The following is a 27,497-nucleotide window of genomic DNA, read 5'->3' as shown; positions in this document are numbered from 1 at the left end:
TGGCAGATGGGAAAATTGATGGCTTTTTGGGCTTTTATTGTCAATGAAAATGGCCAATGCATTCAACACCACTGGTGTTCAGGGAAGATTTCTGTCTAGGCTAGGAAGAAGTTAGAACATAGCTAGATAAACATGATATTTTCAAACTGGCTGAGCTGATTCATCCTAGGGCACTTAGGGGAACAGTATCAACCTCAGAGCTATTAGCAATTATCAATGAAAACCTGTGGAGGATGGGAAAAGATCAAACATTTCCTTTTCTTCAGAAGGTAAGAGAAGTTGCAGGGCTATAAATCAGCCAGCCTGATTGCACTTCTCAGAATATGCTACAAATAATCAGATTGTAAGCACTGGAAAGAAAGCAGAGTCAGTACTCACCAAATAATGTCAAAGTTAGTTCTGTTTGATGATATTGCTAGAGGTCTGTTTTCAAGAGAGAATCTGTTAACGTAATTTACTGCTCTTTATTGTAGCTTTGACACTATCTCACAAATTCTGTGGAAATGTGGGGTACCTGAAGCTTGATAAAACTTCATGGAAAAGTCAGGAAATGCATATGAATAGTACCATGTCAAACTGGAAGGATGCACTGAATGGGATTCTGTCCTGCATCTAGTACTGTTCAATATTTAATTGAGGACCTTGATAGTCAGTAAGAGCACCAGACCTGGGTAAGGCCTAATTTCTTGATGCCACCAGGTCCAAACTGATGTCTGCAGCAAGCTAAGAAAGAGGTATTCCCAAATCAAAGAAACTTAAATATAGGACAGTTTTATTTGGATTTATTACCTTTGTGAAAGTGTGAAGGTGCCATGACATGGATACTTCTCCTAAGTAGTTTTAATATCACATAGTTGAAGAGGTGAGAGTGACCCTATTCCAGCATCTTTCATTATTCCCTCCTTTCTTTCTTACTGGAGATACAATTTTTTTCTTGTTCATTATGGCTTCCACAGAGCAGTAAGCTGCAGCAGAAGGATACGTTTTAGTTTTGCAGTGACTCAAAATGCCTCTAAAAGCTATAGAATTAAAACTCAAGTTTGCTTTCCTGAACCAAATTGTTTTCTTTGGATATTCTTAAATAAAAGACTTGGTGGAAAAATTAAGAAGTTTTCATTGGGAATTTCTGATACAGGCTATTTAAAACTGTATTAATACATTTAAATAATTAGACTAAAAAAATGCCAATTAACATTTATTTGAATGTATTTATTTGAAGTAATATTTTAGCTGACTTTGGGATATCTTTTGCTTAGTGAAAAGCTTATGAACTCCTCCTAATATCTGCAAAGAAATCACAGCCTGTGCTATTTTTAACCAAACACTCCAGGAACTATTTATTTGCTGTCCTGCAGTGTGAGATTCTAATGTTAAAGGAATAAAAATAACAAAATTGCAGCCCTTTCCCCGAACAGTTTATGAGATACAGCAGATGAGACTACAGATGAGCTAATAATATGAATATATTCTGTGGTCAGCTGATGATATGATGGTATTCTACAAAGCTGCATTTTAAGGAGCATTACAGAGAAAATGAAAACAAGACAATTGGAGTTTTTTATATTATATTGTTTTAAGTAACTCTTTTTAACACTATACAAGTTCTTATTTCAGTGGTGCAGTCACATGAGCATCGGCTCTGCCTTGTAAATTCAGGTTGGACTGACAACTACAAACTGTGAGTGACTCTGGTAAGACAGGCAGCTTCCTTCAGCCTGCTTGGGGGTTGTTTTGGGAAGGGACAAATGTCATCACCTTTTTGATTACATGGATATTATTCACTGTGACCATGCTGTTCTGCTCTCTGATCAAGATTAAAAATGCATAATTTTCTCTGTACTCACAGTCTCTCCCATGAAAGGGAATGCAGTGCACCAGGGAAGCTTCCAAACAAATTACTGTGTGCCTTGCACTAACTTTCATTTTCTCCAGGTGAGATAGTGGCATTTGACCAGGCCCAGACATTGAGAAAAAGAAGTAATTATATAGTTTGAAATGTGGGAATTGTAACCATGAGGCTTCGAAACAGAATATTTATTTCATTTGCTCTGCCTCTCTCCTTTCCTTTCTGCCAAGAGAAAACTTTGAGGTAATTAAAACAAACAAACAACCCCATAAAAAACCAAACCAAAACCAAACAAAAAACCCCAAGAAATACTGAACAAAATAATTATGGCTATTCTCCATCAATTTTAGCTTGTTGTTGGTCTTTATCTAGTTTGAGCTTCTGCAGTAGGGAAGTCAATTAAGACTAAAATTGCCTTTTATCTTTATGATGTGTTTGACAGCATGCTTTACATAGAGCTGACCAAAGAGATTCTCCTTGAACAATGCCATCCTCTGACCAAAGAAAGCCCTGTACTCCATGAATCTGAGCAGTACAAAATGTCTCCCTCCTTTTCTCTAATTATAGAATTATAGATTTATTTAAGTTGGAAAACACCTCTTTGACTGTTGAATCCAACCACAACCACAGCACTGCCAAGTCCACCAGTAAACCATGTGCCAAGTGCCAAATCTACACATCTTTTACATACCTCTAGGCATGGTGACTCCACCACTTCCCTGGAGCCTGTGCCAGGACTTGGCAACCTTTTGAGTGCAGAAATTTTTCCTAATGTCCAATTTAAAACATTCGTAGCATAACCTGAGGCCATTTGCTCCTGTTCTGCTGCTTGTTACTTGGGAGAGAAAAGGAAGGACAGGAGGGACCTTATCCCTCTCTACAACTCCCTGAAAGGAGGGATAAGGTCCTTTCTGTCCCTCCTTTTCTCCAGGCTGAATAATCCCAGCTCCCTCAGCTGCTCCTCATCAGACTTGAGCTACAGATATGTCACCACTCCATTTCCCCTCTCTGGACACAGTCCAGCACCTCAACATCATTCTTGACAATTGTACAAGAAGTTCTGCAGCTTCTGAGGACACTTCTTTTATTCTCTGTCTCCAGGTCCAGAACTGTGACCCTGTGCTGTCCCATGTGTGTTTGACATCCCCACTCTCTTCCATAAATCCTCACTCCAGCTCTCACACATAACTAGAGGATGCAGAGAAGCTGACAGGGACAATATGTAAAAGTGATGGATGTTTAGGAGGATACAGATTGTTTTCTCTGGTAGAAGATGGCTTTCCTGGTTTATGTGAGAAACTTGGAGGTGTGTCTCAGGAATATTAGTTCAAGGAATAAAATTTCATGCAGCATAATAGCTACAGGAGGAATAACAGTTTTGACCTCAGGTGGTGTTTCTCAATCCCTTTTATCACAACACTCATGGAATATTTTTTGGAGAAAAGGACCTTTCTAGACATTGCTACTGCATTGCAAAAGTAATAATATCATAATTGGAACAATCAATAAAAATTAAGTAATTTTTTCATATAATTTTCTTACTTAATTTTGGGGATGTGTCTAGGTACTGTAGTTATTTCATGTGCAACCAGTTGTGAAACTTGTGTCTAAAGGCCTACATTGTCTTTGCCAGTACCAGCTGCTAATCCCTAGATACTGTATAACAAATATGCAGTTACTGCCACACTTTGATGGTAAGGGTGGTAGTGACTGTGTATTAATTTGTTATACTATTTGTTATATTATATTTGTAATACTGTATAACAAATTAATATGCAGTCACTGTCCTTTGATTTGTAAGTAATTGTCAAATGCTGAAAACTGCTGAGTGTGCTTGCCATCTTCCCAGAAAGTCACACTATCATAGAGTTGCCATAGGTGCTGGAAGTTATTTCCTGGAGGGAAGTGCTGGATGGCAAAGCTGTGAACAGCATTGTCCCAGTGTTTTCTTCCATAGGAGACTCAGATAAATGTGGAGGGGCATTGGTTACATGTGTCCCTCCCTCCCTCAGGGAGCTGGTAAAAAAGCAACAAAGAGCCAGCAGAGAGGCAGATGTTGAGACAGGGCAGATTAACAGGGCTTGTCAGGGCACAGTCTCAGCTTTAAGTTAAATTTTGATGGGAGTTTCTTGCCACACACAGTCCGTAACTCTAAATCCCCTTATTCCCTTCATATTAGCACTACTATTAGCAGTGCAAGTCCCTGTCATGCAGCTTTCCTTGGAAGTGAGGAGAAAAAGCTTCCCTGGACAGGGAAGAAAGGCATGAATCAGACTTCTGGCCCCTGCACTTTATGCATGGCCAATTGTCACTTTGCCACTTTAATAAAACAGATGTTCTCTGTTAGCAGCTTAATGCAATTAGTGTAATACTTCAAAGGGCTGCTGCCCCTGCCACTGTGCTGGAGATTGAGGAGAGTGTGATGGAGGCTTATTGACCTTCTGGGCTACTGCTTGGGGTTTCTGTCCTACTCAAGCTATAGAAAACCAAATACAGAAATGGCCCCTAAATCTTTCTCCAAAGTATTTTTGGATGCTTATTTAGGTTGCTAAATCAACCTCTCAAATCTAAAATGTTACAGAAAAGAGCTCTGCCTGAGAAAAGCCTGTGAGGAATGATGGAGTAATTGAAAGCTGAGCTGCCAGGTGCAGTTTTGGCCGAGGATGTGTTGCCTTCTCCGGGTTATGAGCCCTCCTGACCCTCCATAATGGCCACGTGGCTGCTTCTCTTTCAGTCTTCTTTTGGCTCCTGTCTTCTGCAGCTTTACTCTTTGCCACACCCTAATTAAAGACTTTGAAGACTTGAAAATACCTCGCTGCAAAGGATTACAATGGGTAGTGTGAGGTGGAGAGAGGTAATGGAATTGGTACAGCTCCATTTATATGAATCTGGGATAATGCATTGCTACAAGTTGAGTGTAGTAATTAGAATTTTTGAGTTGTGCTGGTTCTGCCTCTCATGTTTTGCATTTAAATTCCTACCATGCAAATTTAGGAGTATTAATACTTGCCTGATTAGAAAGCCTGCTCCATTAGACATTTTAATTATAAAAAATTCTGTAGTGCTGTGTAATTTCTTGCCTTCATATGTAGTAATATACATCTTTGTCTTGATGCATCTCAAATGTATTTAGTAATGATAAAGCACCCTGTGATATTTTCTGAAGTGTGAACTAAAGAAGGGAAATCATTGCTTATTCTTAGTATTGTATAAAGTACATTGGTGTTCTAGGTCAGTGCTTATATCTGGATGTTTTTAACCCTGGTTTCATAGAATAGACATTGTAAGCTCCTGGATATTGACATTCTGTTCCTATGGATTGTTTTGTGACAATCAAAGACAGGGTGGGGGTCATATTGGTATTTCAATCTTTACCTATTCCCTTGTGTGTTCACTGCTGTACATTACTGCAACTTTCTCAGCCTTTCCTGGTCTCCAAGTCTTCTCTGGTTTGAAAAGCTGCTTCTCACTTTGCACTCCCTGGTACAAACCCCTGTAACCCTTTAAAGCTCTGTTTCTCTCCTCATGGTTATAATTGCCATGCTCACAATCTGCAACCAGCCTGGTGAAGAACATGCCAAGAGAGAAGCACTCACCTGCAGTGTTCCCTGCTGGGGACATGTGATTTACCATCCTAGGTAAATTAAGATCTAGCTGAAATATGATTGGCATTTTTTGTAACTACAAAAAGATGTAACTACATTGAGTCAATCCCCAGAGCTGATGTTTTCAGTTGAGACTCTCTGCCATGTGTCCATTCTGAACACAATAGCAGATTGACCAGGTCATCTCAGACTGCTGGGACCTGAGTGGAAGTGGAACACCATCACCAGAGCCATCCTCTGCATTTGAGGCTATTTTAAAGTCAGTATTTTTATTCTGGAGGATGCCCATTGTTCTGCTTCAGAGTTTGTTTGTCCTTGATGTGTCTGAACACATGATCTCTTGGTCAGCCATGCCAAGATAAATTTCCTCCAAAGCATCTTTTACTCCTTCACTCAGCAAGATTGACTGGGGCACCCCTGAGTCCTTGGCCAGTTTATAGCTCAGGCAGGTTTGGTGCCAAGACTTTTGCACTTCTCAGTGCAGAGCTCGAGCAGATTGTATCTATCTCTCTGTCTTCCCATTTCCCTTGGGACAAAAAGCATTTTTAGATTTTCTTAAATGGTTTAAAGTAATTGAAGAACATTTAAAGTAATGTAACTTTGATGCCATTGCTTTATCAACCAAGTTTTTAATGTTTTCAAGTTTAAAAAACCCAGGTAAATTGTATCTGTTTTATCATACAGATTGTTTTCTCTATTCTGTGAAATGTTAAGACTGTGGAATGACTACATTATGCTTTATTTAGATATCCTTGGGGTGAAAAACATGGGCAGCCAGCTACTGGTCTTGCTTTAACTTTCCTTTGACTAGTTCCTGACCTATGTTCAGCATTTGTTTTCAGTGTTTTCTCAGCCATTTGCTCTTTGATTACAACTCCCATAGATTTCTATGTTTTTCTATAGATTTCTATTTTTTCTATTTTTTTGTGACAAACTTTTATGACACACATTTCTGGGTGCTTAATTTCTGTCAGATTTTGTGGGAGTCTCTCATGGAGTTTGTTTATTTAGGTTGACTTAACAGTGCTCAGCCATCATTGTCCTGTCATTGTGGTTTTCCTTTTCTTGGCAGTCGTCAGCTGTGCTGTGAGGAAACCACTGATATAGACTGAGATGATAAACTGCCCCAGCTCATAACATCAGCATTGCATTTTAGAGTTTTTTGCCATATTTTTGCTGGTGTTTCTCTCTGACTTTTCTGAAAAGATGGTATTTGTGGACTTTGAAATTCTACTTTTACCCCCACAGGCTTGCACATCCTCCCTTACTCACTAGCAGGTGTAATACAGTGCTGTTGCCCTACAAAAAGGCTCCTAATGTAAAAATACTGATTTCAGCCTCTTCTTGTGAAAACAGAAACTGGTTCTTTATGTCAGGCTTAAAAAGATATCCTCTAACATATTTTTACTGTCTTTTCCTGTTGATTTTCTTAACCTTTTGAGGAATTTGCTTACATCCTCAAGGTTTTTATGCAGAAATTATGGAGATGATCCCAGGTACTTTGCATTTTCCAGCATTATGAGAAAATCATACAGCTATTTCTTACACAGAGGTGTCATGCAGTTCCCAGTAATCTACCCAGAGAACATCAAGTTGCCCTTATCTTAGGTAAACTCTCTGTGACAAAAGGTCATGCAGCAACTAGGACCAGGGGTGCCAGTCCCATTTCTGTTGCTTTTCTCATTTTTATTTTGGATATTAACATCAATTATATAATTTTTTCCCCACTCCTTGTGCCACCTGAATTTCAGCCTTAATGCTCCCATATTTTAGGCTCATTCCACCCTGTGAATTTTGCAAGTTCCTGAGACAACTGTGGGCAAAGATTTAAAAAGCGTAGCAATGTATTCTGCAATTTCCTCTTCTGAATATTATTTATTTGAAGCCTCACTCAAGGCACTTGACTGAATCTTTGTGCTCAGTGTATGAATAGTTCCTGTGCTTCAGAGATCCTAATTCCGTTATGACAAACGTGTTACAGTTTATTCTTTATACTGAAATTTTGATGTCGCAAAGCTGAAATTAAACCTTTGCTTGCTCAAGTGTTTCAGGACCATGCTTGTTTGATTGTTGCATTACCTGCACAGCTTTACTTTTGCAAGTATTGTGCTAATCTTCATTAGACTTACTTCACACAGTGCTTTTAAGTCCACTAAAAATCTTAACTTTGGCTTCCTGATAACTCTCATTAAAACTTGCTGGTTTTGCCTCTGCGTTCACTTCTTTGGACTGCCCTTTTTTTTTGGCTACCATTTTTAAGGAAAGCTGAGTTTTCTGCCAAAAATACAAACCCAGAAAATATTGCTGATAGTCTGTTCAGAAGAGGATACATCAAACAGGAACAGGTCCATGTGAACACAAGAACCTGATTTTCTTTCATCCAGCTCATCCAGTGACATCAGGTACTGGTGGAAGTAACTATTCATGCATCTGGCTTCAGACAGTTGGGGAAGTTAAAAACACTGGAAAATAAAGCTAAATGTAACATTTGGCTGGATAAATTGCTGGCTGGTTCATTTGGCTTTGTCCTGCTTATGACACTGGTGATTTGGTTCCAGTTAAACCTGACCCATATTCTGAAAGAACTCAATTCATTTACTGATCTCAAAATACTAATACAATACCAATGTGAAACATCTAAAATTAAGCAATGGAATCTGGACTACACAGAGAAGAGATGAACATGGCAACATTTAGTCTTTTCATAAAATGTATGTAATTTCTCCTGGCTTCAGTTGTCTGCACACAGAACTTTCTTCCTTTTATTCCAAAATTTTTTAAAGTTTGAAACTGATGTTTTGGTTTGAAGAAACAAATTTTTCCGATTTTATGTTTTGCTGATTTCAGCCTCATAATGGGCAATGGTACCTAATTTGCACTGGTTTTAGCAAAGCCATGGGACCCACCTCAGCCTGATTCCCACCATGTTGTCCATTATATGCACAGATAAGGTGATAAAAGATGTTGCCTTCTTGTGTTGCTTTCTCTGTATAACACAGGCACGTTTGTGCCCACAGAAGCTGCAAAGCCTGGCCAGCTGAAGGAGATGGATGGCAATCACTGAGTCACATCACTTTCTTTATGCTGCCAGCTTTGCAAAATACCACATTTGTGTCTGCGTTGGAGGGCACAGCACAGTTTCTTGTTCAGACTTGAACTCATTTTTAGTGAAGACACTTTCTCTTTGCAATGCAAGATTGAATCCTCTAGTTGCTGTCACACAGAGCTTTCCCCCTGTCTGTGCTTCAAACTCAGTGTGAGTCCCTTCATTATCAGAGGGCAGATTTTTAATGTGTCCTGTAAATTTATTGAGAACTGGTAATAAGAGCCAGGATTCTGAAACTGACTTAAAAATGTAGGAAAAAGAAAAGGTACATGAAGCTTTCAATTAGGTTATATTAAAAAAATGTATAAAATAATCGGAATTTCATATTTAATTTTTGAATATGAAAATTGTAATGTTGTGATTTTCTTAATTATTTAATTGTAATGTGAAATTTTTAAGCACTTTGTCATTAATGTTTACTTGGTGAAATGCTTATTTTTTCCATTTACTGGAAAAAAAGGCTTGAATGCTCAAGGCCAATTTTTCAGAAATCTCAGGTAGCAATCTCATCTTCTAATTGCATCTTTAGTCGGTAACTACACTTGTTTTTGCCTGTGTAAACTGTGTGTACTGGCAGGCAAATTTGAATTTACAACCACATTTAAATAATGCTTGCGACTAAAACGCCTGGAGTATCTTACCTATTGTACGTGTGTACCATATATCCAATCTAGCTTATTGCAAATATATACTCCATACTATTGTAGCTATATTCTACGTAACTGTGTAGTCTAACCTATATGTAACACTCTTAATCTGAATTAAGTCATTGTAAGGCAAATCACCAAGTATGTTTTTAAAGTTCCCAAAGCAGGTGAAACTGAGTTTCACTCATCTCATGTCCAGTGGTGAGCAAGGGCTCTCACCTGGAGTCACTCCAATCCAGATCTCCCAACAGACACCAGCACAAGCTTCAGGAAAAATACCTCCAGTACAAGTGATTCCACATTCCAATACTGAGGCTTGCTGAAAGCAGAGATGTGCTTTTGATTAGGGATCAGTTTGATACATCACAGTATGGCAAATAGATGGGGTGCAGGAAAAGGGCAGGCATTGATGAAGAGGGAGGGACGGAGGGAGGGAAAGGAGCTGAGACTTTCTAGAACTCAGTCTGCAGACAAAACTGGTGGAACAAGAAGCAAGATTACTTTTTCCCAGCTCCAGTACCTCCTTTTTGATAGAGACAGCTATAAATCAACTGGCAAATTAGCTCAGAAATGCTAACAATAACTCAAGGCTTTATAGTTCTGGTCATTATTTTGTTAATTGTTGAGTTTTTCAGGCTGCAAAAAGCTTGCAAGCAATTTCCTCCTGGACCAACTCCTCTCCCATTGCTTGGAAACTTGGTGCACTTGAACTTTCAGTTTCATCGGGATCTTCTGATGGAGGTATTTCTTTTAATATGCTCTTAATTATTTTTAGCCATGACTGCAAAATTGTGATTAATTAAAGGTTTTAAGTCTGTGAAATTTCCAGACAAGGTGTGTACATATAAAAATCAATTGATTCCTAGATTTGAGCCACCTTATGTGGAATATGTCTTCTTTATGAGAAAGTTAATGCCCTTAAGAATCAAGTCAACCTGGGGACAGAGTTTATGACTTGTTATTAAAGTTGAAGAATACCAATAATCTGAAAAATGATTCTGCACTGCTAAGTGTGAAGCTGTATCCAATATAGTGACAGTTATATCTGCTATCCCTACATTATACTTTTTAAAATTCTCACTGGCATTGACTAATTTGTTGGTAATACAGTGCATGTATGCTTGTAGTACAGGAAGTGCATTTGTTCCCCATCTTCCCACAGCTCCTGAAAAGTGTGTGTTGTTAGTGACAGCTGCAGTAATTCCTCTAATGGTTTGCAGGTGACCTCTAGTTCAGGTGGATGCCTGAGAGCACACATGGGCCAATGTGTGCAGAGCAGACTCAGGCTGTGATGCTCTAGCAGGGAGAGGAAAGCCAGAATCTAAATAAATATGAGGAGAAGCAAGGGTCTGGTGTGATCAACTGGATGTAATTTTGTGGCACCTTAGACACTGTCTGACACCTTTTCTGTATCATTGTGGGTATGTTAGAGCAGAGTCCATACTTGTACAAAGCTTTTTTTATGCATGATTGGAGTTCCTCTGCCATACAAACATCTCTGCTTGGATACCTCTGCTGTGTCCAATGGTAAGTGCTCTCCTCAGTACTATGAGGAAACCCTGGACTCAAATGCAGCCCACTGGTACTTCATGGCTGTTGGCTAATTTCTGTGCCCATGTCCTCTCCCAGAGCACACAGATGGTGCAGATTCTATCAGCTTATTTCATTTTGCAAAAGCAGGACTTGCTGGAGGCACAGAGCCCCAGGGTTGCGCAGAGTGTGGCTGTTCAATTAACAAGGTACAAAACACTGGGGTTGGAAGAGATGCAACATAAAGTACAACAACATAAAGTACAAAGTTTTCTTTCTTTTACTGCAGAGTTGCTGCAGAATGTGCTTTGAAAAGAAAATAACTTCTCCCCGGGGTAAATAAAACTGGCTGCTGAAAGCCTTATTCTCAGCAAAACAACAGCTTCTTCCAGCTACAATTATATGCATGGAGATGATGCTTTCAGTACAAAGCTGTCCACTGGGCTGGCAAAGAGCAGGTGCAGTGTCTGTTTGAGATCTATATATGGAGATTCATCTGTTCTTTTTCTGGTACCTTTTCTCCTTACAGCTGGCAAAAACTCATGGTAACATGTACACTCTGTGGTTTGGGTGGGTCCCAGTGATTATACTGAATGGATTTCAAGCAGTGAAGGATGGTGTGACCACACACCCTGAAGATGTTTGTGGGAGGTTGGTGACACCTTTCTTCAGAGCACTGGCCAAAGGAAAAGGTGAGATTTTCCTGCCATTAATAGTGTAAAGGAATGTTGACTTGAAAAGTACTCTGCCCTCCCATTCAGAAAGATCTTCCATCAGATATTGTTCAAATCCTCCACTGGCTTTTCAGAATATCTTACTGTTCACCATGGTGCCTTTTGCACTGAGCTTTCCCTAGCCTAGGAAACACTTCATGTTGTTTCTATGTGACCTTTTGGCTGTATTCAGGATGTTTATATGTGATCCAACCCAGAACCCAGCAAGCTTGCCCTCATCACAGACTAATGCATAGTGGTACACATGATTTTGCTTTATATCACATGAATACAATGCTTGTTTGGTTACTGTATACATTATGGCTGCCAAACACTTTCCATCTTGAGTAAGAGACCTATAAATCCCTACTTCAGAATTCACATTTCAGTACTTGTGGACATTTTGTGAATACCTTTTGATTGCAAGAGTGCCTCCAACACAGGAAAACTCACTTATTCTTAGAGTATTCCAGCAGTTTGCAGTATTTTTTCCTGCCTCTGCAGTTGCTAGACAAAGCAGACACAGATTGTTTAAAGCTGGATAAAGCCTCACCTTCACAGTAGTAGTCCAGGGCTCTTCAGGTGATCAGAAGTGCAATCTAACAATTAAAGGAGTGTTGTCTCTTCCAGGGTAGAAACAGAGCCCAAATGTCACTTATCTTTCACCTTCATCACCTCAGCCTACAACCATCACATTAACTGATCTATATCTCCGCAAACATACCCTGTCCTGAACTCTACTCTGTGGAAATTAATCCAATTATTCCTGTCTTGAGAATGATTACCTGAGTATGGCTAAAGCAAATTTCCTAAAAAGGCTTCTTAAGGAGTTTCAGAGCTTTTTAAGACATTAAGAAATGGCACAGTCAGAAAATCCCGAGTTTGCTCTTTTCAGTGATTAATGACATTCAATGTAAAGAACATGTGGTCTAGTTATAGTTTGGGTATGCTTGGCTATGATTTTTTGTTACCAATAATTTCAACTAAAGATACTTGTATCACAGTCTATTCCCCGATTTATTCCATGTATTGTATAATATATATTTAAATGAATTGTTCCATGTCTGTGGCAAATATTAACATGCCAGGGAACACCCTCAGGTATTATACTTGCAAGTGGGCGCTCCTGGAAGCAGCAGAGGCGTTTTGGAATAATGACTCTACGCAATTTGGGAATGGGGAAAAAAGGCCTGGAGCATCGAGTGCAAGAGGAGGCCTCTCACCTGGTGGAGTTTTTTGTGAACCTCAAAGGTATTTTACCTGCTAAGAAATCAGGCATTTTTCAGTCTGGATATGGATCCATATCTTCAGTATGCAAACTTACCTACCCCTTCTAGGGGATGTATCCAAACTTACCAAAGCACAAGAGCAGATAGAGCCTAGAATCACAAGTATTTCCTTCTTGTATAGCTCTTCATACATCTAGTGAAACTGGAAACATCTGAAATTCCACCTCCATGGGCAGATAATTTCTCTGTGATATATTGTGCAATGACATGATGCTGCTGAACTGCACAGCCAAACCATTCTCAGGCTGCCTGCCCTGGGTAACTGAACACTATTGCAGAGCTTAGTAATTTCCTTAGATTTCAATGACTTTGGGTGCCCTGCTTATTTTAATGTCTATCTGGCTAAGTAACTATTGGCTAAGTAACTACTGGCAAGAGAAACAAAGTAGGAGGTGGGAGGGAACTTCAGTGGATTATCAGGTTAATCCTAGAGTCTATGACAGGATGATTTCTATCCAAATCACTTTTTATGAATATCTGTTTCATAGCTTTAGAAGAAATCATCAGACAGAGATATGATTTACTGCTCACTGTTGAAACTGTAAAAATTTCATTGTATTTAATTTGCAGTTCCTGTCTATTCTTCTTCTTAAACCTGCCCACATTCCTCCAGGTTTTCCTTGTAATTATATTTTTACATTTTTGAACATATCTGCCACTGACTTCCCTTAGTTCATGTCCAGTGGCACTACTTCCTTCTCACATTCTCTCCTCACAGCTGAAGACAGCAGATTTGATGTGACACCCTAGAACTGATCTTAGCTGTACAACATTATTTCACAGGAATGGCTGTTAAATTGTTTTAGATATATGAGGAAACAGTTTAACAGTGTACTTTATTTTAAGACTATGTTTTATTTTCCTTAATTTGTGTTAGTGCACATCTCTGTCCTCATTCACACTCCAGATGGATAAAGAGAACATTTTATTAAATCTTTAATAACATCAAGTCCTATCTGTATAAGGATCACCTGAAAAAACCACAGAGATTAATTCCAATTATTGTGTTTGCAGGAAGACCTGTGGATCCTTCTTTCCCTCTTTTCCATTCTATTTCAAATGTAATTTGTGCTGTGGTTTTTGGATATCACTTCTCTGATGAGGACAAAACCTTCCATGAACTGATCCATGCTACAGAGAAAATATTCAGGTTTGCAGGCAGCTTTGTTCATCAGGTGAGTAAATCATATGCTGGTTTTTTTTTTTTTTTTTTTTTTGAAATAGGTTGAAAGTGAAAGAGCAGATACAAAAATAGGTCTTCACTAAATACACAACAACAGGCAAATATAGCCTGGGAGCTAAGAAGTGTCCTTGGGGAGGGACCTTATGACTGCACCCTTGGTTTTAAGAACTCTCTTGGGTTTTTTGCAAGTGTAAAGGCTTTAAGTCCTTTAGTATTTCTGAAACTATTAACAGAAACTTCTAAATTTAATTTGAGACTGGAATTGGTAATATATTTGAATTCTGCTGTGCTGCTCCTCCCACTTCTATTTACTTCTCCAAATATGTATGTAATTCTTCTGCTTTTTATCACTCTGCAAATCATATGCTGAAAATTTTCTTTTTTCCCCTACCTCACAAATGATAAAATATTAATTATTAATCTATTCCTTGCTGTGTTATAGCTCACCATTCACACATTGCAAAAACAGTAGATACATTCTCTGACAGTCTCAGGGAATTCAAGAATTCAAGTTCTGTCAGAGATTTTTTTTGTAGCTCCTTCCCACAAAACACTGTAAAGACCAACTTTGTACTTGAAGCATCTTGCAGCGCATTTAAGGTATTCCTCATGAATTAGACTTTGTGGCTTAGACCCTTAAAGAGGGACAAGCTGTGTGTAATGAGGAATGTGGATGGCATAGTGATGGCATTTGTCAGTGACATGGTACCTCTTGAGTGTCCTTCCTGCAGATGTACGAAATCCTGCCCTGGCTGCTGTGTCACCTTCCTGGGCCTCATAAGAAGGTGTTGGCTTGCTATGATGTCCTGAGTTCTTTTGCAAGGAAGGAGATCAGAAGACATGTAGAGAGAGGGATACCAGCTGAACCACAGGATTTCATTGACTTTTACCTGGCTGAGATTGAGAAAGTAAGTGTTCATTCTGGCTGGTTATGCTGTTATGAAGCATAAGGTCAAACAGACCATTGAACCCCTCTGTGTGGCCCTTCCACCATAGTTTCTTACATTTCACAAGCTTCTTAATATGAATACAATATCTTAGCACTTACTGACAAGTCTCACAAAGGCATCCAGTTTTGTATTTTGGTAACATGAATGAATTACCATCAGGTATGACAGTGAGTGAACCCATGAGCTCTTACCTGCTTTCCATAAATATCCATGAGTACACTTCAGTCCTGTAATAAATATGAGACAGTTTATTCCTGCAAGCTACATAACTTTGGTAGACCACCTCATCTTCTACAGCAAGGCTCATGTTTACAGTGGGATTAAATACATATGCACAAATCACTGCCCTGAAATAGCAGGCATGCTTCTTGGGACCCAGTGTGTGTGCTGCGGCCCTGGCTGTCCTTGTGCCACATAACTGTCTGTTTTCTCCATTGGTAATGGAGAATCATCATCCCTGTGTTACCTCTGATTTCCCCACTGTTTGGGGCATGGCTGGCTTGGCCCCATACTCAAATTGGAAAGCCTAGAAAACGATTTCACAAAAAATGCCATAATCAGCATTAATCTTCTTCCCTGCCCAGGCTATTATTTTCCATAGTAGGAAGTAGGACTGAGCCAGAGAAACTCTGCCAAGACCTTCTGTTTCAAACTTTTTTTCAAAGTTTTCAGGAGGTAAAAGAAGCACCTCTTTCTTAGGGTAGATGAAATTTATGTAGTTTCTACTTCTGGTCATAAGCTTTCAGCTAGTCAGCCTGCTGTGTCTTCACAGTGTTGGCTCATGGGCTCTGAAAGATACACCATTTTACACTCAGTATCTGAGTGAGTATGACAGGATTTACTAAAATAAGCATTTTAGAGGCAAAGATGCATCTTTCTCTGGTGTCAGTGGTGCAATTTATTGCCGTCTGTTTGTTTGAAAATGTTTTTGCCTAATGTATTTTCTCTAGTTGTATTTTTATTTTACTTCCCTATTACTCAGAAGGAAATACATGAGTACCTCTTGCCCATCAGTTCACATTTATCCTGAACTGAGAAAAGAAATTACTCGCAAAATGATCTGTTGAAATTCTTTGATCCTGAGCATTTTCCTTTGGCATTTGCTGCCACCATTCGATACCAAGGCCGAGCAATGACATATTGTAGGGCACTTGCTTGTAAGTGCACTCTAGTCCAACTGCAAACTTGTAGTGTGCTTTGAAGTTTTTGTGATTAAGTCATCAAGCACAGAATTGACTTCTTGTGATAAAAGAATAATCCACCTCATGAAAGACAGCAATGCAGGCTTACTGTGCCTATTTGGGAAACTACTGAACTTTTAGTATGCATCAAAAACTGTAATTTTGACTATTCTTTGTGCATATGCCAGCTGTGGAAGTCTCACAGCTCTTACACAGAGGGCATGCAGGATAACCAAATTTTCATTCTTTAACTTCAACTTTTATCACCATCTACAGTCTAAAGAGGGGGCCAAGCCCAAGTATGATGAAGATAATTTGGTATATGTCATAAATGATCTTTTCCTTGGTGGATCAGAGACCTCAAGCACTACATTGTACTGGGGACTGCTTTATATGGTGGTGAATCCAGACATCCAAGGTGAGAGTGGTGGGGTTTTCCTGTTTATTTTTATTATCCTATACTAAACTTAGGCATTAAATATTACTAAATCACAGGGTATAAACCTAATGTATGATGTTGAAATAATGCATTTTTCTGTTGCTCCAAGAAAAGTGACCACCTAAAGTATTTTATGCATTTTTCTCCTCTGAAGTGGTGAATATTTCTCCACAGTGAAAGTGCAGGAGGAGCTGGATGCTGTTCTGGGTCCTTCCCAGTTAATTTGTTATGAGGATCGCAGAAAACTGCCCTACACAAATGCTGTGGTTCACGAGATTCAGCGCTTCAGCAACATTGTCTTTGTTGGTGTCCCCAGACTGTGTGTGAGGAACACAACTCTACTGGGATTCCCTGTCAAAAAGGTACAGACACATTTTCAGCTTCTGTTCTTTCTTCGGCAGAGAGGGATTTCAGTTTGGTAACCAGTGTTCCAGCTATCACTGCTCTCCATTAAACTCAGGAATGTGGTGCCTGGGGAAGAGTTACTATCTGTGGAACCAGGAATGAAAAGTCTTTTACTTGGCATGTAGATGCTCACACAGCTTTTAAGGCCTCTGCCAGGGACACCTCAAGTTCCCGCCCATCACAACGGCAGAAACCAGCTCTGCTTGGCAGGGGATGGACTGAGAGGAGAAACTGGATTGCCAAAGCACTGGCTAAGACATTCCTGACCAGCTTGGCACTTGCCCAAATGCCAACAAGCAACAGTTTTATCCATCAGGCACAAACTGATGGCTGACAGGTGCTAGTAGTAGGAACTGAAACAACAGTTTCTTCTTTGCAGGGCACCATTGTTATACCAAATATAGCATCTGTTCTGTATGACCCTGAGCAGTGGGAGACCCCTCGACAGTTCAACCCTGGCCATTTTCTGGATAAAGAAGGAAACTTTATACCTCGAGAAGCTTTCTTACCATTCTCAGCAGGTAAAGGCATTGACAGTTTGAACTAACCCAGCAGATTAGATGATTAATACAGAAGTATGAGATCATGGTATTTCTTCAGATAACATCTTCTATCTCTGCTGTTTGCTGCCTTTAAAGAACATTCCTGGCTTGTTTCTGCCAAAGGAAAGGCTTCTGTGCTGTCAGACCCCAAACTGTTCATAGGACACTGTGGTGGGAATCCCACTCAAACTCCCGAACCTCTCAGGCTGGCTGCACGCTGCAGTCATACACAAGTTTTGTCTGTAGTATTCCTTACACCTAGCTATTTTCCTGAGAAGTAATTTGTCCTGTGTGAATTGGAGTTGATTGCAATACCTTCTAAAGAAATAAACTGAAAGGAAAGCAGACGGCACCCTGATAAACACAGGATTATATTCTTGCTTACAGAACTGAAAATCCAGTTGCAAAAGAAGGAAACAAGGCAACAATGCACAGAGAGTAATCATACCTAGCAGCAAAGTTCCTTAGTTTGTTGATAGTCACTTAAATGTCCACACAGAAGTGGTTTCTTAATTCAAACAGCTTTTTCTTTCCTTATATTTGTGTATGTAATATTCACCTTTTCTGCTCACACCAGTTATGCCAAGGAATGGGAATCCTGGGAAATGAACAGTAGGCCTCATGCTTTGCCTATTAAGTGACCAAGCCTCTGTTCAACTGCAAATGCGACTACTAAATAATTTTGCTCTGCTGATGCTAACTCACTAGAGCATGTGCAAACAGCTGGCAGGTATTTTGTGTGTGGTCCTGAAGTTCAATATCTTCTGTAAAAGCAAAATAGCTTTTTTTCTGTTGGGTCAAGAAAGAAATTATGTTGGCGCCTCATGGGTTTTCATTGAAATTTTAATTTTGTGTCTCTTAACCTAGGACATTGGATGGGATCTTTTTGAAAGGGAATTCACATAGTTTTAGTTCTGTGGCTTTCATGTTGTTCTTCTTGAACAAAAAACAAAACCCACCTCTGCTTTCAACAGGAATGAATGAAGTGATTATGAAACTGAAAAATTCCTAGACCCTCACTGTCCTTTCCTCTCTCCTCTGCAGGGCACCGGGTGTGTTTGGGGGAGCACTTAGCCAGGACTGAGCTCTTCATTTTCTTTGCCAGCCTGCTGCGGGCGTTCACCTTCCGCCTCCCCGAGGGAGTGACCAAGATCAACACTGAGCCCATTTTTGGGGGCACTCTGCAGCCCCACCCCTACAGGGTCTGTGCCATCCCACGCTAGGCTGCAGCAGCCACAGGCCAGCATGAGACAGCTTGAACCACTTTACCTCCGTGAATTTCCTCTCTAGTGTGTAAACCTCCTTCTGGCTATTGATATTAGTCCACCCAGAGCTATTCAGAAAGTGGATGCAAGCCAAGATCCAGACTAACAATATTTTTTTTGGTCTGCTCTTTGTGAAAGTCATGGATATTCTCACAGGGATCTTGCCCGTATGTTCCCCTCTGAGAGCACTTGAAGCCAGATGCTGCAGCTCCCAGCTGAGGCCATGCTGTGTCCCTCTGTCCTAGCCCAGCCAAATCATCCTCATGCTCAGTCCTGAGCAAACCTCAGGAAAATTCAGAGTATTTCAGCAAGAGCTGAGTAGGTGCCACTTCTGTGAGTGGCCAGATGACCTTAAGTAATTTGATGGCAGAAAGCACACTTTTAAAGCTCTATTTTGGCTTTAATGACCTTTAATGACCAGTTTAATTTGTCAACAGGTTGCAAAAAAAAAAAAAAAAAAAAAAAAAAAGAAAAAAAAAGAAAACCAAACCAACTCCCGAATCCCAGGAAATACAATTGAGTACGAGTGCCTTCACATCTGAATTTGATGTTAAGTATCAAGTATCTCCCATATACTAGGTAAAAAGTCATTCTAAAGTGGAAGAAAGAAACTTAAATTTGGTGTTTACTATCAATGTGAATACTATCAGTATGAATTTACAGCCTTATTATAGTTATATTGTCAATTTGTTATTTTATTTCTTGTTTTATTTTTAAAGATGTAGAATCACACCCATTATCAATCCTGCTTGGAGGAGGCATTGAATGTGGGATGCGAGAGTCACTTTGCATGTGAGTTTCACTGCTAACTCCATGACAGAGGAAGGTAGAAGCTTTGGAAGACAACCTCGAGGAGCTACCTGAACACTCAGAGAGCCTCTATTTTCTCTGTACCCTTTACTTTTTTATTGCAGCCCACACCACACTTCCTGGTCTTCATTCAAATCTCCCTTGCCCTCTATCAGTTCTTACTCCCACTTACCCTTTATCCATATAAACTCTATTTCAGTATTCACATTGATGTGATGACATCAAGCTTCTCTCTCCTTTTTTCCTGCACAAGTATTAGTAGAGGAATCCATGCTGAGCTCAAAAAAATCACCAGTGTGTTTTCAGGAAGGAGCCATCAAAACGTCCTTTGATAGAGGAATTAATTTGTTATTTAACATTGCTTTTATATCATCTCTTGTGGTGTCTGCTCAACACCAACCCCACTTTAATGCAACCCATCTCCAACTCTTTTGGGACAGAATGAAGTGTCTCTATTTTAAAATAAACCTTCCATTTAAATCCTATCAATATTTAGTACAACTGCAGGTTACCTCTGATCTGATGTCTGTTTATAAATTTTAAAAACAAATCATTCTTTCCCTGGATATCACAGGATATTGGTCCTCTGTGCTTGACTTGGGAGGGACTTTGTGGTGCCATTGTGTTTATTAAACCTCTACAAGTCAGGACTTTGTCTCAAGTAGGCAACAGATGGGAGAAAAAAAAAAAGGAAAAATCCTAACCTCCAACACCCTTCTACAGCTGGTGCCTCTCACTGCCTTTGCCCACTCCACTTGTCATCTTGCCACTTGCTGCAGAGGCTCAGCCACAAGATCTGTGTGCAGCTGGTTGTGCTCCAGGGCTGGAACAGTGACTCCATTGGCTCTGTGCTCAGTCCCACTGGTGCATGGCTTCCCCGTGACCAGGCAGGTCTCAGGAGAGGCATGAGGTGGAAAGAACTGCTAATGTGCTGCCCATTCCAGCCACTCCAGGACCCTGGCCACCAACCCCTACCAGGTGGTACAAAGGAGCACATTTGCTTTTAAACAGTCTACTGAAAATTTGGCTGAATAGCAGGAGATGCCCAGCTTTCCCTTTTGGAATCTGAGTTTTCAGACAGTCTTGCACAACAGTTTTGCTTTTCCTGAGCAGGGGAGCTGGTGTGGTGTGTGCAGCCTCCTGTATAGATTAGCCCATGTGGGTCAAGCAGCCAAACTGGGCAAGTAACGTGTCTGAAAACTTACAGCACCACTTTACACCCATGTATTTCATAAAGATTTGAAATGGGATGATGGAGGAAGACAAACAAACTCAGATAATCTGATAAAATTAACTTTGCTCTACCTCCACTCATTTGGGAAGCTTGGGAGGGCTTCTGGTGTAGGAAACAACCTAGAGATCTACCAGTAACTGTTCAGGTGTATATTTCCAGCTCCTGGAGAGACTGACTTCTGGCAGTGGAGAAATTTGCAAGTTACGGGGAAGAGTTGAATTGATCCCAGGGCAATGGTGAAGGATGACAGCACACTTATCTCATTTGGGCTCAACTGACTTCCCTAATCCCCTGTCCCCATTCTTCCCATTGCTTTCTGGCCCATTCAAGTGCAGCTTTCCCTTCTGATTGTCATCTGTCATCAGCTGGCTACCCACAGGTTCCAGCCCCATGGTACGTGTCTGCCTTAGGCCATCAAAGAGCTGCCAGGCCCGAAGGTGCACACCCTGCTGCTGATGGCTGTAGTGCTGTAACTTCTTTTAATTGCTGTGATTGATTAACCCTCCACCCCATTTTTTTTTTTTTAATTTTATAACAAGTGTCAGCCACAGCCTCAGGTCTCTGAGTTAAGATGGAACTGTCATCCATCATAATACGGTTTAGGTTTTGAAATCAGGTTGCAGGTGTCTCTTCCAGGGATGTATGTGCAACTGGGTGTGTTACTTTTTAAACCACTGTGATTGCTTCAGCTAAAAGTGAGTTCATGACACAGAACTGCAGAAGGGCTGCTTTGTTTTATATTTGCAGGCTAGCAGGAGAGTGTGAATCCAGAAAGACTAAAATATTTAACTTTGATGGCTATGAAAGAGCTGCCTGACATTATATAGTGCTCAGCTCTGCTAAGTTATGGTTCAGGAAAGCACTGACAAGTTGTCTGCCCCCCAGATCCTCTGCTAATGTTTTTCTTCTGCTTTTCTTTCTCTTTCATGATGGGCCTCTCCTGGGTAGCAATATTAGTGCCACAGCCATAAGCAGGACAAATGCTAAACTCCAGGGAAGCTATTTACCCTGGCAAAAGGAAAAAGCAGACACTGGAGACAAAGACAGCCTTGTGTAACAGTTGGTAGGTTCTGCATCCGTCCAGAAATTAAAAGCAAGGGTTGATTTTTTCACTTCTGTTCAAATAAGTTGTTTGGGGAACTATTTTGTTTCAAAGGCCCAGGCAAAACTGTCCCTGTGGAGGCTTCATGGAACGGCCCATTGGTGTGTAGTGCAGGAACCTAACATCTGTGGGACTACATTTTGGAAAAAAGAAATTATTTTTTGCACCAGCATATGCATTTGGGGAAACTATTTCTGTATTTAAGGAAGTTTAGAAACTCTTGGACAAACAGGAGGTGAAAGAACAGGAAACTTTTGCTGTCTCTCCAGTGGAAGATCTGGCAGGTGACAAATGCAACAAAAAGGGAGATGGGTCAAAAGAGCCAGGGGGGGTTGCACTGCACATACTGTGTTGGTAATCTGAGCCTCATCACATGGTTTGTACTAAATATCTCTTTCTGTTCAAAAAGCAATTGGATATATCTTCAGCAGGAAAATTACTTTAGGGTTGTTTAGTAACAATGCAGTGTTTGGCATTTGTACTGTTCTTACAAACTTTTCTAAGGCACTTGCAATCATGTGCTGTCAGAACATGAGCCTGGCTGAACTTCCACCTGAAACACCATGGCTGTGTTTGGGTTCTGAACAAAATTAAAATAGTTTCATCTTAATCTTGAATATTTATTGTCATTATTATGTCACATTCATATTTTCCATTTGAATAACTTCATCTTACTTTCAGACAGTGCCCTGACCAAGTGCCTGCTGAGACATAACTTGGGAAACTAGAAAAGATGCTCATCCAAGCAAGAGTAATCCTGGAGCATGAGCCAAAATGCACTAAATGCTATTCACTTCCCTTTGAAAGTTTTGCCTCTGGCACATTTCAAAGCTTAATTCATTCATTTGCCAAATGCCTTCAGGTGAGAAAAATGCACTGTGAACAGGAAATTTGATTTTCTTCAGTACTAAAATGAAACTTCATGTTTAAAAAAGATAATATGCTAGTTGAATTGGTGTTACACACACTTCCTTTACCACATTGTTAAAGAGCCATTTGTCATTGTGAGTGAGATCTTCATTTAAGTCCATGCTGTTAGGGCAGCCTTGAACTGGGAACAGTGGGTAATCTAAGACAAGGAAATCCCTCCTCATAAAATCCTTGTGCTGAAATGTTGTTATCGTCTCACTTCTTTTTATCTTCATTTTATATTTATATTATTATTGCCATTACATTTGTAATTGTGAAATGTTACATTAATAACATTTACAGCTGAAATAAATTGAAACAGCAAACTTGAGGGTCACATAAGAACAGATTTATGGATATTTGTAGACAGTTGATTTCAACATGTGTAAAATACAGTTGATGTACCTGCAAAAGTCACTGTGAACTCGAATAGCCAGTGGAAGGGAGAGAGAAAGAGACGTGTAGGGCTGCATATGCCCTGCAGAATAAAACAGGGGCAATCTTTTGATAGTAAAACTGTATAAGGAATATGTTTACTTTGGGTGTTTGTTGCAGCCAGTGATATAAGGCAGGCAGATGAGAAAAGCCTCGTCACGCAGTAGTTGGAGCACAAAAGATGTCAAAACAAGGGGTCTGAACAACAGCTTTGCCATTTCACAAAAAACATTACTAAGGCAGTTTTGTATGTAAACCAAATGGTGGGAGATATAAGCACCATGATTTGAATCAGCAAGTCATGTGTTAGAGTTGTAAATAAAATTTGTACGTAGGAAAAGGTCAGCTCTTTAACCTTTTTCCAATATCCATGGGCATGTTTCATTTCATCCTTGTCCCCCAGTCCTTTGAGATGTCTCTCCAGACTGAAATTACATTGTTAGAAATGGTTCTCATTTGCTGAGGTGAATTACACCTTGCTTTTAACAGCAACTCATAACCAGAGGTCTGGTCTAATCAGTTCTACCAAGAAAGTGCTTTCTCTGAGAGCAAATCTTACAAAGCCAAGAGTTTTTGTTGTTGGTTTGGGCTTTTGTGGGTTTTTTTATCTTGTTTGTTGTTGTGGGATTTTTATTGAGTCCAAATCAGTTCCCAGTCATGATTTATGGAAGAACAGTAAGGGCTGAATTTATGATTCTGTGGGTGTTAAGAGGGTATAGCAAAGACCCCCCCCAATGCACAGGCACCTAGCCAGTCACAGGAAGCTTGTTCAGGGCAAGAAACACCAGTCAGAAGATGGAGTGGAGCTGCATTTAGGAGTCCAAGTACCCCAAAACATCACTCATATTACTGGCTGCATGGTACACAGAATTCCTGGCTGACTGCAGACTGATTACAAGACAGCATGCAGGATTTGGGTGTCCCACCACTGAGCATCATGAGAGGTAAGGTCCATGTAACTCACTTATCAGTGTAACCATTAACAAACTGCCAATTTTTGTGTCTTCATTTATCCTTCTGATAGGACAGCCTTCTGATCTCATTCATCTTCCACACCCAGCAGGAATATCGGAGAGCTCAAGTTTAAGTGTTTACATGTACATTTGTCAGGAGAAGGGAGATGGGGGGTAGCTGTTCTTACAAAGGTGTTGTACCACAGCCTGAGGGGGAAGTCTGCTTTCAGAGCACCTCCTGGCATCTAGATCCTCCTCCTTTACTGTGCTCAGTGCTATGGCCAGCTGTGTGTTGGCTATTTCATAACATTCTGAACACGTGTGGAAAATTGATTTCAATTGATCTCAGTAAAACTCACAGCCACGTCTGGGAACTCACTGAACGAGGTAAGGTATAGTTGCAGGGATGGTACAAAGGGATCTAACATTAGGCTTGACTTGATTTACCATCCTCACTGGTGATTAAGAAGAGTTGAAGAGTAGAACATGCTTTGCAATGTGACATTTTAAAATTATTCTAAACTCCTTGCAGAACTCTTAGAGAAAAAAAGGGGTTTATGGGTCTGACTGAACACAAAAATGAAGACACAGTGTAGAAAATAATTCATAGAATAAAGCACAGGCAAATGTGGGCACAATAAAACTCAAGAAAAATAGTCCTAAATTATCTGGGTCATTCTTCAGGATGCTCTGAGGAGCCACTATAAATCTGTATGAATGATATGTTAAGGTGATTTCACAGAGCTCATATTAGCTGGAGAAAATCAATGGCTTTATATGCACGTGGAAACATATCTTACAGAAATGAATAAAAAATTGTGGGTTTCACTATAGATTTCTCCTTGCTTCAGAGACATCCACAGGAAATAAAGCAATCAGATTAAAAAACACAGCAGCTATGAACCCTATCTTTTAGATTGAATCAAAAGGTTTTAAAATTTCTTCGTCTTCTTCCTTCATGTACTGAGGGGAATAATTTAGATGAAATTTCCATTCAAAATAGCTTTTACAATTTCCCCCTCCGGGAAAGAGGGAAGTCTCAGTTGGAGCTGAGAGACTACAGTGTGCTAGGTGAGAAAGTGTCATATATTAAACAAATTTAATCTCAGCAGCCCTGCTGAAGGTTCCAGAAAAGAAAAATTATACGGAGTGAAGCAAAATGGTAGGAAGTAGAAAAACCTCTTTCCTACTGTTGGTGTAAAAGAAGTTCAGCTTTTATCCTGATAAGCAGAGAGGACAGACAGGGAGCAGCAATGAGTCTAGGGGGCATTCAGCAGCTCCTGTGTTAATTTTCTCAGCAGCAGTGTCACGGTTGTGCTGAGAAAAGGATTTCAGGGCTCCCAGAGCCCCCTCTCCCCACCACTGAAAAGAGGCTGTGCTAGCTTCAGATAGCACCACAGCCAACATGACATCTGCAGGAAGTTATACAACTTGGGTATTTAAAGTAGCTAGCAGATAAACTATGAAATAATCTAAAGATGACATGTAAATAAGGGGTATTATATGCGGACTAATGCTGTATCTGTAGCTTACTCTTGTGAAAACAAACATCACTGTCAGAGTCCATGGAAAAAAGCACGGATTTAGGGGAAACTTCTAAGTCTCAGAGGGAATGGTGCTTTAGCCATGTATTTCTAAATGCTGCTAATTAGTGTCCTGAAACAGAACCATCATCATCGTGTCAAAACATATCTCTTGGAAAAGTTAAATAGTAAGTCTTACAGCCAAAATACACCTTGGATACTTCAATATGTTGAGACCTTCACAGGAAAGTTTTCAGTTGTCAGGAGCTTGTATGTTTTGCACATTCTTTGGTAAAGAAGGAATACACAATCGCTGCATTTTCTGGCATCACTGAGAGCTCTGGTGCTGTAAGATGGCACGGGACGACAGTGGTGGGGGAATGGGATTCTATGAACTTGTCCTAAAGCTTTCACTGATATAAAAAAATCCCATGAAGTGTTCTGAATTTAGCAGATCTCTACAAGAAATATCTCCCATTTAAAAACTTCCAGCTTGTTCATTTGCTATCCAAATATTTTTAACGCTCCGTATGAGACAGAGTGCTTTTTCAGACATGAGGAGACAGAAACTTATAAGATACTACTACTTTCTACTGCTCTTCATATTTACTTTGTTTGGAAAATCAGAGATTCTGCAAACTATTTTTTGCTGAAGTCACCTGGAGTTGATGACTGTATATGTTGTAATGTTGGCTGTACTCTAAAGTCACCCTTCTCTTGCCTGAAGATTAAAGGCAATGCCAGCTCTGCAATATGATGAAGACAAGCTGGTCTGGGTCCTCCCCATCCTCTTTTTGGCAGGAACAGAAACCACAGCGACCACTTTGCACTGGGCACTGCTCCATATTTTGACTTATTCCAGAAAAGATGGGAGACTAATGAGGTCATATGGAAAACTGTTTGGATTGTGCTTTCTCAGAGAACACACCAAGGTCAGCAGAAAGGTAAACACTTGTAAAACTGCATCCAGTTGGAAATGCATACTCTCTGAACTGACAAACACACCTGATTTATTGAGCATCATGGGCTCACCCAAGCCCTTAGCTTCATCTTGCTGCCTTGCACCTTGGCAAGAAGTACCCACTCTTTCTTCCTTTTCTTGGGAGTCGGGATGAATGCAGAGGGAACTGGGCATGCAACAAGCCTGTGTAAGATAACTGGAGAGTACAATGTCTCTGCAGCTGTGCTGTGAGCACAACCAGTTCCCCAGGCCTCTCCCAGGGTGGTCCTGATGAGACAACAGCGCTGACAAATTGCACATTCACTGAGAGAGGGGAAATTCCCATCCTTAACATACAGCTGTAATGTGGGATCAAAGGAGTACCTTCCTTACAGGCCACCACTGTCCTTCTCCAGTACAGCCTGTTCCAGGCAGTGGCAGACCCCCTGAATGTCCTTCCGATTCCTGATGCTGAAGATTCTCAGAGAAAGGTTTTATCTGGAGGAGAAAACAGTACTGGCAACTCCTGGCCTTTTGAGAAGTATTTTGCAATGCTTCATTGTCTTTCATAATGTTCCTGAGGAATAACAAATTCAATAGATTTGTTTGCAGTCTTCCATAATGTTCTCCCATTATTATGTCTCTCCAGTCCTGAGCCATCCATAGACTTTATACCTGCAAAATCTTATTAGGGCATTAGCTGAGGATGTTTTAGTGCATTAGAAGGAAACAATCACCAGAGAGTGTAATATAATTTCTGTGCAGGGTAGTTCTCTGTTTACTGTCATTGGAGTGGTTAACTGGGAATGTATTTGTGACAGCAGCAGCCCAGGGCTCTGTGTTGAAGCTAGAATGATCAGTGAGTCTGCCAAAAGGGGTGTTTCTGACCA

General features: G+C 40.2%; 1 protein-coding gene across 1 annotated transcript; it reads left to right on the top strand.

Annotated features, from left to right (window-relative positions):
• Positions 1-7,934: 7,934 nt before the first annotated feature.
• Positions 7,935-19,105, top strand: LOC100226896 (cytochrome P450 2J6-like). Its single transcript, XM_012575616.5, has 9 exons — positions 7,935-9,945; positions 11,264-11,426; positions 12,549-12,698; positions 13,751-13,911; positions 14,651-14,827; positions 16,327-16,468; positions 16,664-16,851; positions 17,274-17,415; positions 18,481-19,105. The coding sequence occupies exons 1-9, from the start codon at positions 9,775-9,777 to the stop codon at positions 18,657-18,659; spliced, it is 1,473 nt and encodes a 490-aa protein (XP_012431070.5). The 5' UTR covers positions 7,935-9,774; the 3' UTR covers positions 18,660-19,105.
• Positions 19,106-27,497: the final 8,392 nt, after the last annotated feature.

The sequence above is a fragment of the Taeniopygia guttata genome, chromosome 9 (genome assembly GCF_048771995.1).
Source record: "Taeniopygia guttata chromosome 9, bTaeGut7.mat, whole genome shotgun sequence".
NCBI lineage: Eukaryota > Metazoa > Chordata > Aves > Passeriformes > Estrildidae > Taeniopygia > Taeniopygia guttata.
The sequence above is the reverse complement of the archived record's forward strand: the minus strand, read 5'-3'. Positions and strand labels throughout refer to the sequence as shown.